Here is a 12,080-nt window from a genome sequence, read left to right on the forward strand (position 1 = left end):
GATTGTACTATCGTGGTTCTGCAGAAGGTGCACAAAAAATAGTGAATGAGTGTTCATAAGCACCACTGCCATAGCGTAATGCCATAGCGTAGTGCATGTGGGCTCAAAAACACTCATAGTTCAAGAATAATTTGCATGTTTTAAGGATTCTAATTGAGTCATTAAAGCTATTCCAGCTTGCCAAGAGAGAGAAGACTCCTAATTTTTTACAGGAATTTGTCTGTGATTACTAAGAAAACAAATTTAGTTTGGGTGAAAACAAAATATTTTTGGAAACTGGGGGGGGGGGGGAACAGGTAAATCATATATTCTGGTGCTTAGCTTCATGTATAATGTGCAATAGGGAATGCAATAGGAAAAAGGCTGATGAAAAGTGTAGTGCTGAAGAAAAGCTGCTCAACAGACCACTTAATATTCCATGTTTTCCTTCTCTTCTATTTTTCATAACAAATTAAATTCACCAAGATAAAGGAACTGTTTGGCTCTTGCTAAAATGGCTAGAGGCATTGTTTTCTTTTAGTAACACCTCAGCCACCTTCTTGAAAGACATTACGCTATGGCAGTGGTGCTTATGAACATTCCTGGTTCTTTCTGATACTTTAAATCACAGAAACCCTTGATTACATATGATGCAAACATCCAAGAATTACAGCAACAAAGAGTGGTATGCAACTGAAAACTAACAAGTGTTTTTTCTGTAGCAAATGAAGGGTGAAGAGCATGAAAGGTAAAGGAAATAACTGAGGGAGAAGGATGCCAGAAAACAGGAAATAGATAGTGATGAGTTTGCTAGGAGGTGCATATATCCATATTATCACATGAATAGAATGTGGTGTGAAATAGAAGCTTAGTAGATTTTGCGATATACCAGTGACAAGAGATAAAAACAATGATCCAAGGAATATAATTGATGGTTATGAGAAGATACGCAGCAGCTTCTGATGAGGCTTTGAATACCCTTCAGAGTAGGAGCATCTGAATTAAAATTGATTGGAAGCAGTGACAGATGACAAATACTGGTTTGGTCAGATGCAGTATGGGACAGGTATGGAACACAAATGCTTATAGATAGATATGCCTGAACCTCTTAGTATTTAACTGTTATTTCATGGCAGCAGGTAAAGGCTCAGCGACATGTCTTCCCACATCAATAAGCAGCTATTTAGCTGCTAGTTTTCTGTAAGATGAAAGGGGCAAAGTCTCAAGACCTTTATTTTGTTGTCACTTGGTCCAGCTGACAGTGAAGCAATCTCAGTCAGAAACGTTCATCCCATCCTTCTCCTGTCACACTCAGACTGAGAAACAGCAAGCAAAGAGCAGTATCTGCAAAAGCAATCCTGGCTCACCCTAATTTCTGCAACGGAGTTCACAGGGGAGATAGATAGGAGACAATATCCTGTCTTTAACCACAGGACAACTTTGAATTATTCTTTTGAGATTGTACAGCAAACCTGAGAGCACTACAGCATACTGAGAGCACTTGCTTTTTCTTAACACAGCCACCCTAGAAAGCCCCAGTTTATAATGAGCGTATCAGTAGCAAACAACATCATCTGGTTGTGTTTTTATGACAAACTGTTAAGACCTGAATAAAAATAAGTAAGACCTATGTTACAAAACAATTTTAGCTCCAAGTCCTTCAGAGAGAAGAAAATATGTGAGGTAAGAGTTCCTTTAGGAATTTTACCACATGCAGGTTTACATACAATTGCATCCCCTTTTTTATTTCAGCACAATTAAAAACAACAGGTTGTCTCCTTTACATAAGTAATTTCCAAACGTTCTCCGTAGGGTGGCCTATGATAAAGATTCATCTGTTTTCTTAGTCTTTCCTCCATATACTAATCCTTCCCTGCCCGTTCCCTCAAAGGCCAAATGATGCTACGGCCTGTTAATTAAGGAACTTGCTGAAGCAGAGCAGTATTGTGAATTTGTTTAAGCTAAACGTAAGCTTGGCCAGCAGTGGTCTTTCTCCATTTCTGCTGCTGTCTGACAGAAGGAAGAAGGCTGCCAGCAGCCCTTTTCTGGGGATCCTGCTGTTGTAGGAGGAGGATATCAAGATTGGAAGCACTAGCCTCTTCCTGAAGGGCTCTGTGGAAGAGTCTAACAGTAGTTGTTCAGGTTCTGTTTTTATGTTTTGTAGAGTTTGAGAGCATATGGGAAGAGATAACGTCCTTTTGTACAATACCAATCCTACTTGACTGGCATCCAGCCCCTATCATACTTTGTTGTTTTTCTTAGTAGCTATAAGGACTGTGGGTGAAGACTCTCCCTCATGTTAATACAAAGCTGTGCATAATGGGGCTTTTAGATATATTAATATAATTTAGATAATTAACAACAGTAGAACAAGAGTGATCAGATCTCTTGTAACCGTGCTCTTGCCTCCCTCCCACATGGTAGCCGAACACTTGCAGGCAGTGGCTGCAGGCAGGGATGTGCTCCTGTACTCATACTGCTTTAGTGTTCCCTGCTCTGAACATGTTCCCTCATTTCAACATTTAAATGGTTTGTTGCATGCTTAACTTTAAGCACAAATTCAGTTACACTGAAGTTGATAGGCTTCTTGAGGTTTGCCATCTGCTTTCATTAGATCAGGATTTCATCCAATGCAACTATGTTTAAGTTTTGTTTTGTTTGGGCCCAGTAACCGTTTCAAGAATTCATTTAAACATTTTACTACTCAAACCTATTTCTGCAAGATGCTGAATGCCCAAAATGCTTCTGCAAATGAGGTTTTCTTTGGACAATTTGAAACTAAACAAGTAAATAAATTGCCACATGCTCAAGGAAAGAAACTTTGAATGAGCAACTAAATGGACTTGTCCTGGAAAGCTGAATTTTGTGTTTGTGTTCATCTGTGGCCAGGCAATGAAAGTAATTCATCAAAGCATCAAATGTTACATGCCCAAAGTTTTGTTACATTCAGTTTATATCAAATTGCCTATTAGAGTTATCAGTAACAGTCAGAAGAAACTTGGCCACAAAGATCTTGCAGACTAAAAAAGGAGCAAATTCAAGTTGTGTATGAGAATTCTTTTGATTACATAATTTGACTGCATTTTAAGAAGCACTTTTATAAATAAAAATCTGGGGGAAATACCATAAAGAGGTTCTGTGAAAATAGAGAAGCTGGTAACACCTGTTAACATTTGTATTTTTGCTGGTGAACTGAAAAGATTTTTTAAAGATATTTTTAATATAAAAATACATACTACTTTAACAGGATGGTGTCTTTCTGCAGCACTTGATTTGCATGTGTATATAACTGTGCACTCAGTAAAACATCACCACCTCAGCTCAAATCCTGTCCGTGAGCTGGTGGAGGTTTTTGACAACTTCCTGCTCTGTTGGTCTATATGTTATTGGAGGATCAGTTGCTTCCTGTTTGGGCACCCAAAAGATAATGGTTTGAGTAGGTCATGTGCATTACAAAAAGACTGATATACATACAGATTAAAGTAGGCAACTGCTTATAAACCATGCAGTTTATTAGGGAGACTAAATTCATAGGCAGTGTAAAAAAAAAAAAAAAAAAAGAAAAAGAAAAACAAAAAATAACAAACACACAAAGTTATTCAGAAATACAGTGCTCATGGTGGAAGAATGGCTACAACTATATAAATTAACATCACTGAGGATTAAAATGCAAAACTCCAAAATAAACAGTTCAAAAAAATCTACAGATTGAGATTTTGAAGAAAATCTATCATTTCCTCTTTTTCCCTAGCTCTCCCACGATTCTTCCAAGTAATGTAGATCTACTCTTACGTACATGTATATTTAATAAATCTTCAAACATGTCTTTCTTCTTCAGAACTGGTGACCTCTGAATATGAGAAAATGTCCCTGAAAAGTGACATGAAAACACATATAAGTAATCAATTTACAAATGGCAGAGTCTCAGTTTCCCACATTCATGCTTCCCCCATCTTTAGCTGCTACTGTCCCTATTTTATCAGCAGTAAATGTCCGTCACGGCCCCAGACCTCTTGTTTTGATGATAAGCTATGTCCTTCCATTTGCAAGTTGCCTTTCATTGACAAATACTCTGGTCTTTCCCCCCCATCACAGACCTTTTCCTTTTCCTTCAGCCGTCCTGTAAAGCTTTTCCACGTGTAATTAATGGGGTCAGAACATTTGTCTGTCAGAGTCTGCTCAGTCTTACAGACTTAGTTGCTTATCATTGTCTTTGCACAGTGAATGAGATCTCCCAAACCATTTAGCGGCATGTTGGGGATTTCCTTGAGGGAACTCTGTGGGATATTTTCTTAGCAATTCCTCTTCTCAAAAAGTAACATTTTAACATAGTGTACATTTAATTATCAAGCTAAAAAAGCTTAATACAGCAGCCTTTTCCCCACAACCCTCCTTGGCACCCTGCAACCCTAGCAGAACTGAGACAGCAAGTTGTGTCTTATCCCTGGCAGCTGGGCCATATACAAGAGCTGATTTGAGCCCAGTTCCTGCACCTGTGAGGGGAGGAGTGCACAGCTGTTAGCACTCTTAGAGGGCAGACTGCTGGGGCAGGAGAAGAGAGGTAGAAAGGAGGTAGAGGGCTTTTTGTATTTGTATTCTTCAAACACTAATGCTAGGGTTGTGGTATGTGTCTTCTGGAGGAAGACCTTCTACAATTACTCTTCAGGAAGATTTGCTGTGAGTACGAAAGTTATGTTTTTCTTGTGTTTTTTTTTTTTTTAAGTCTAATTTTGGCTCATTGAGAGTTGTTACAGTTATGATGCATCTAATTACTCTGTTGTGATATGTTAGAAGTGCTTTTTTGAAACCTGCTTTTTCACAGTGTCTAAGTTCTGGTAGGGGGAAGGAATGGATGACTAAAGATGCTTTGGTCAGGTAACTGTAAAGGAGTTTTCCCCACTTGTCTCAATCTAAAGCTGACTAGCACTTCTCTGCAGGCTGTCTAGGGGATTAAACATGTTGTTATACTGCTAGGTTAAGTGTGGTGTTAGTGAATGGAAGCAGTTTGTCAAGTAACTTGGATAGCACTTCTGATTTTGTTGTTTTTCATGGATTGTGTAGAGCTTGAAGAATATCTTTGGACCTGTTGGTAACTATAATCAAGAGCCTAGCAGGACTATATTGATTCAGAAAACAGTGTTTAAAGCTATAAGCCTGGACCTCAGATACTTCTACTGCTGTTTTGGTGTACAGTCAGACAACCTTGTTTCCTTAAAATGCCAAGTCTGAGGGAACTGTAGGAGGTGTTTCTTCAGTGTGATGGGATAGTTCTGTTCAGTACTACCTAGAAGCTTTACTAAGGACTACTGTTTTTTTGTTGCTTTTTGGTTGGTTGGTTTGGTTGGTTTTGGCTTGGAGGGTTTTTACATTTTTCTTAGGCAAGCTCAGTTTCTGCTACTTGGTTATCACAATGACCTCATGGGATTTATCCTTTAGTTCTGAAACCTGATACTGTTGTAATAAATTCTGTGTTTAAAGTATTATTATTATGTGCCATGCCTAGGTCTGTCTTGATTTTTCTATTCAGTATGTTTACGGAACTGCAGTGAATACAGCTTATAGATCACCCCTGATTCGTGACATCTTGACGTTCAAAAAAAATTGCAACTGTTGTAAACACTTGAGAGAAAAACTTGAAATAAAGACGTTATGAGCAGTTGTAAAAGTCATGATATAAAGAAAAAAAAATAATTGCTTTACTGTTTGACACCTTTAAAACAAGCCTACTGAAAGCTATTTGTACCTGCTCGTGTAGATGTGGAATAGGAATAGAGTATTAGGTCATTTAAATGCTGTTAATGTTTCTCTTTGGCCTATGAAAACAAACTTGTATGTCTCTTTATGCTTAAGGAGCAGTAATCCAATTCCTCATTATCTGCTAGGATGTGATTTCTATCTGCTATTATTAACAATTGATTTCTGCTTTTACTGACTAAACAAGGCAGTAAGGTCAAGGGTTACAAAGATTTAGCAGCTGGCTTTGTTAAGAAACTGGGAGACTTGGAGAGGAGGTTACATAGTTCCTCCAAGAAATAAAGTGTAGTCTGTCACTGCTATAAGCTGCCTGCTACCAACTGATGTTAATCAAAGGTACAGAGAAACCAGATGAGCTGATTGCAAGTCACCAAACGGATGTAAAAGAGTGTGTGTGGGGGAAGGGGGGATTGGAAATCCTTGTTTCTCTTAAAGTGAGAATAAGTAGTAGTGTCTTAAAATCTCTGCGTGTAGGAGTAAATGAAAGTCAGTATTAATCACAAAACAAAAAAAAAATGGTACTTTGAAACACATCATGTTGTGACTCTTAATCTTGACTATTAGTCTTTGAAGAGAAGTTGTTTGTTTAGGAAAATCGCTGTGTGATATGGATGTTAAGAACTAGTTGCAAACAAAAGGCTTAGAGGGAATTTAGGCAGCAACATATGAAAATATATTCTTTGGGGAGGGGCGGGAGGGGTGAAGAAAAGCGTCTGGTGCTTTAGCATGGTGGTCCTTTTAGTTTTGATATTACTTCTGGCCTGTGTGTGTAAAGCTGTGTTCTGCTTGCACCCAGAAGTTCATTAGCCTGGTCAAGACTGAGCAGTTTATTGCATTTGTGATATCTAAGGCCATTTAAAAATGCACCTGGGGTGATTTGTTCAGTTTAGAATCTGTCACTGCATGAGTTCCTTTTCAGTCTGGGAGATTGATTCAAGTACAACTCCTAGCTTAATGGCTAAAATACCCTGCAGAGAATGGGTGTAAGGACCTCTTGATCCTTCCTATCGAGTCCTGTCTTCCAGTGTACACAAAAAATCAGATATATATGGGTAATAGCTGGACTGGCCAATGATACAAAGTCCCCGGGGCAGACAAATCCTGAGTTCATGTCGCTTCTTCAGAGACACCCTAATGGGTAACTGCCCAGAGAGGTTCTTCAATATTCCATAGACACTGTCCCCTAAATCCTAGTAACTAAAGCTCTTATCTAGGAAGTAGAGATAAGGGTCTGAATCCTTCTAAGTGGAAAGGCAGTTCTACCTTTTGTCCATAGGCCCTATGCACTAAACTGTTGGTGATAGCAGCAGCACTCCTACCCTTCCATCAAAGCATAGCACCTGCCTCTTTTTGAGATAGGATATTTTCTAGGGAAGGATGCATTGCTAGTAGCAGGGTTAGGACTGAAGCCTTGGAGAAGACTAAGGCTTAGTAAAAGCTATGCTGTATCTTCCTGCTGGGAATGGGGAGGCTAAGTGACATGCTACCTTTTGTACATCCTACTGTGAAGTACCAGCTCTCACCTTACTGCGTGTGGGGATGCTTTAACCCTACGTATTCTGCTCTGGGGCAGGGAACCTGGCGGTGAGGAACTGCAGCACTTAGTTTCATAGGTCCTGTTCTTCTTCCTGAATCCGTAGCTGTCCCTGAAACCATGTTTGCACCTGAGTCCTTTGTGTGTTTGTGTGTTGGAATAAGTTAACAGAACTAGGAACCATCTAGTGGTTGACTACCAGATGGCAATTAAACGTATCCTTACTCTTCTGCTAAAAGAGTGCCACTCTCCCCTGCAGCACTGGTGTGACTGTTCCTGGGTTAATTCAGTCCTCAGAATGGAGAATTTGGAACTAGCCTGTCCATGGCACAACAGCGGTTAACTGTTAGTGTTGAAGAATATCTTTTGTATGTTCAGCTGCTGAGCTGTCATGTTTGTTTGAATCTTCCTGTGTTTTACTTTCTACTCCTGCTGCCTCTCCTGCCCTCCATCTCCCAGCCCACCCCCAAAATAAGACTTAAAAGCTGTCATTAGATTTCATGTTATTTGGAAGTCAAATTTTGAATATTAACAAGAGTCACCTTGCATATTAACGTGAGTTCTGTACTGGACTGTGTGGCACTGACTTTCAATGTTGTTACACATAGTACAATAAGCCTGTGCCTCCTTCCTTTCCTACTAGACACCATTGCCTATGAGATGTGTATTAAACAAGTAGTAACCTTGGTTTCTCCTTGTGTACTGGGAATGTAGAGTAGTGATCTTCTGTTCAGCTTCTGCAAGCTGCCTTCTTCCTAGACCGTGGGTTCTGGAAAGCACACAGTCCACATAAATATCCCAGAAGAGCTGAGCCAGGTCCCAGAACAGAGCCCCATGTTTCAAGTTCTCTGATGATTTCAGGAAGATCATGAAGTCCCAAAAGCCACTGACAGAGTCAGAAATACGAGGCTTCCTCATTTCCAGTAAGACCGCTGAGGAGGATTCCCAGCATTGAGGATCTGCTCGCCCTAGAGCCAGTGGGTCAATTTGGCTATGGCAGAGGAAAGGTGTCACACAGAACACTCCCATGATTAGCAGAGAGCAGGTGAGCCTCATGTTGTAGTGGATTCTCCTCCCTCTGTTACCAAGATCCATTGTGTTACTGAAACATAACAAAACCAATATAAGCTGAAAAACTGTTCCTGCATCACTGTTAGGTGCAGGAACAGAACCCTAGCATCTTACATTATGTAGAAGGCACTAGATGATGCCTTTTTTGATTTGCAGATTCTTGAACTTTTCCAGTAAATATCTTTTTTCTTTTTTTTTTTTTTCTTACAGAAAATTTAAGCCTTTTGAAAGTCTTGCTTTTCCCCAATTTTTATGAGCCCTTTAAAATACTCTGCATACTCCCAGGGATCTGCAGGCAGCAAAGAGAAAACTATTTGTTGAAAGTGTGTTCTAATAAATTAATGGTAGCTTGTAAAATCATCCATTTACCAGGAGTGTTTTACCTGCTAAAATGCAGAACAATTCTGAAAAGAGGCATAACAAAGCCACAGCGTAACACCTCTATTGTACATGCATATATACATGCTGTATATAGATGTATGGATGCTTATCAGAGAGAGCTGTTACGTTAACATTGTGAAACTTGATAAGTAGCTGCAGAGGGAGAAATGTGGAGAACAATAACCTTTTGGGGACAGAAAGGCTCAGTTGCCTCCATCAGACTTCATTTCTAGTACATGTTGTGTATTTTCTAGTGTTTGCAGTATATTTCTGATACGCCTTTCTGCTGTGGACCAGTTTGGGAGTTTAATTTTAGTCTAGATCATGGTGTGTGGAGAACTTCCCATTTGTAGAAATCAGAGACATCCAAAATGAGCTTTTAGGACAAACAACTCTGTTTAAAAAGCAACAGCTCAGCACACGTGTTGTGGTTGTTTTGTGTGTGTGTCCTCTTTTTGAGGAAGAAGCTACCTCTCAATTAGACTATCTTAATAAGCAACTGGCTCTTCATGTAGAAAGCCTCCTCCATAAGTGCTCATCAAGAGCAAAAGCAACGTCTCTATGTGATGGAAAAATGTCCAAGGCAGGAGGAGGTGTGTGTGCAGAGGTACTGTGTGTGAAATACAGCCCAGCCACAGCCAGTGTGTGAGACCAGGGAGCGCTAGGCTGCTTTTAGGAGTGTGTTTCATTGCAGTTCTAAAGAACTTTTAGGGATTTTAGTCCTCACAGTGATATTCTTATCTGGCCCCCTATGTGGCTACATGGTCAAGTTTTAGGAACATTTTGGAGGCTTTTGACTGTAAAGCAGTTGGAGAGTAAAGTCTATATTCAGTCTGAATTAGAATCCCATGAGGAATGGTGGCTTGACAGCCTCGGATCTGAGCCTCACATTTAATCAAGGGGGACAGCACACACTTCCCACGCTGCTCTGCTTAGTGGGCTGTCACTCACAGCAGCGGTGGTAGTAATGGGGCTGTCCTTGTGCTGCTACCAGGATCTCCAGAAGCGTCGTTCTTCTGTACCCTGCTGCTGAAGGCAGGCTTTGATTGCTCTCTGAGAGGCGAAGCTGAAGCCCTCCTGTGGGTCACTGCCCCGTTCCTCCTGCCTGGTGCATCACAGCCCAACGCTGGGCAGCAGGCGCCTGTGCATAGATGCTGGGCAATGCGCACCTACATCTGCTTACCTTGACTCTTTCAAGGGGTGTAACTAACTTTGTTCAGCAAGCTTAAAGTCTTCAAAACAACCTGGCACTCTCAGGTAGAGGATCATAGGGGTGGGAGGGAACCCAAACAAATAGTTTGAACTAAGGAGTCTTACTAAAACTGGGGTTTAAGGAGGATTCTGCCACTTGGGTAGGGGTTATTTGGTTTCCCCTGGTTAACAGCTGAACTGGTCACTTTACTTTCTCTGCCTCCCCAGCCCCCTTTTGGAAACTCCCTAAGTTACAAAACTCTGTAAGACAGGGAGGAGGGATTCCGGACCTGTCAGAGGGGTGGATGGAGGGGCTGCTCCTGCCGAGGCATTAATAAGAGACTGTCCTGCTTCAGGCACTGCTCGGGGCCAGCAGCCACGACTCCTGGTCCTTACAATCTGCTTGAACACGGGGAACACTTCGCTTCAGCCTTCTGCAAGCCACGGGCTTTGTTTCAGCGGCCAAGAGCCGGGGGAATGCCCAGGAAATCTCGGCTTGCGTTAGTGCCCTACTGGTGCTCGTGCTGAGCGCTCCCATCGAATCCCACCCCTCGCGCACCAGTTCTCAGGGTCAGTCCCCCCATAAACTGAAGTTCTCGTGTGTGTGCGCGTGTTATTTGCACCTCGTGGCTCCGACTCTTTTTCCTCGCCGCCGTTGGACCCCCCAGCATCCCTTCTCCCGTAACGAGCGCAGCGCCAACCCCAAAAGTTCACCGCCCGCTCCCCGCCGCGGCCGGCCCCAGGGGCTCCCCCTGCCCGTTCCCCCCCCCTCCGACCCCCGTCCCTTACCTCGGCGCTGTGGCGTGCGGGGCGGGCCGGGCAGGGCAGGGCGCTCTCCGCCGCCGCCGCTCTCCTTAAGAAGCCGGGGCGGGCAGCCCCGCTTAGTTTCTACGTCAGGGCTCGAGGAGCGGCCCCCACCCCCGGGCCCCGGCCGCTGCTCCCCGGCGCTCCCTGCCTCCCGCTCCGCTCCCGTGTCCCCTCCCGGGGGCTCGTCCGGCGCCGGCGGTGGCAGAGGAGCCGGCCCCTCGCGCCCTCTCCTTGCCTGCCGCTCAGAGGGGCAGGGTAAAAGCAAGTCCCCGTGCTGGAGCTCCAGGGGTCCGGGCCAGGCTCGGCCACCTGGCACCGTCCTTGCTGTGCCTGGCTGCTGGAGGCGTCTCCTTTCCATCCTCCACTCTCCCCTGGAGAAGGGGTCTGTGTGGCAAAGCTAGGGGTATTCGCTGGTCAGGCTTCAGCCCATACAGCAGCGGCAGGACCAGCTCTGCTGGCCACTGAGGTGGAGACCCGGGAAAGAATGGAAAAAAAAGGAAAGAAAGACCCAGTGAAGGAATTAACTGCGGTTGTGGGGCTGAGCTGTTAATTGCAGCTCAATTCACACAAGGCAAGGCAGAGGAGAGCCACATGCAGGCTGGCTGTGTGCCCTCCAAAAAGGCTACATTTCTCCCACAGAAAGTTGACGTGCTCTGTTACTCCTGCACTTCCTCTCTGTGAGGTTCTCCGCTGCATCTCCTTTCCACTGCCCTCCACTTGAAATGGCTGCGAAATCTTGATGCACCTGCCAGAATAGGCTGTGCTAGTAGGCAAATGGAAGGAGGGCACTGGTGAAAAGGCCTGTGCTCAGCTCTGTAAGTGGCAACTCTCCCTGTGCTCAGTGTGCCCCATGGCACGCATAAACCATGCAACCAACCCAAAGAGCCGGGGCTCCAGGAACAGGCTACTAACCAGTGTCCAGCATAACTTTTTTTAACAGTAGCTATTTGAAGCAAATAGGGCAGGTGAGACCATTCTTCATAACTCTAGTCTGCAGGCCAGATTACGTAGCACACTGCTCTGCTGAGCACCTGAAGTCAGTGCAGCTGCACCAGTTCATACCAGCTGAGAAGTAGTGTCCTCCCCCCCCCCTTTTTTTTTTTTCCTTTTCAAGACTACCTTGCTGTTCCCTTCTGTCTTTGTACTTCTATCTGTAATCCTTTCCCCTTGAGGAGGTAACCCTGCTTTGTAGTATCAAGATTTTCTTTGTTAAAGTCAGTGGGGCCACACTAGCGGGTCTGCTGACAAGTTAGCCTAAAACACTGGTTCTTCTGTTAGCCATCTGTATCTTTTTAACTTACATCTTCCTATGAGCTCGGTCCATGTAGGAAAAGAATATGCTTCTTCACTTAACTAATGATCT

At 43.2% G+C, this 12,080-nt stretch overlaps 1 protein-coding gene across 1 annotated transcript; it reads right to left on the reverse strand.

Moving 5' to 3' along the window:
• Window positions 1-3,263: 3,263 nt before the first annotated feature.
• Window positions 3,264-8,362, reverse strand: FAM237A (family with sequence similarity 237 member A; the record flags this gene model as incomplete). The annotated part of the gene is made up of 2 exons (XM_082763022.1): window positions 3,264-3,849; window positions 7,951-8,362. 2 exons carry the CDS (start codon window positions 8,360-8,362, stop codon window positions 3,710-3,712), a joined length of 552 nt encoding a protein of 183 aa, XP_082619148.1. The 3' UTR covers window positions 3,264-3,709.
• Between the last annotated feature and the right edge of the window lie 3,718 nt (window positions 8,363-12,080).

Source organism: Aythya marila (genome assembly GCF_965140915.1).
Source record: "Aythya marila genome assembly, chromosome: 6".
Lineage (NCBI taxonomy): Eukaryota > Metazoa > Chordata > Aves > Anseriformes > Anatidae > Aythya > Aythya marila.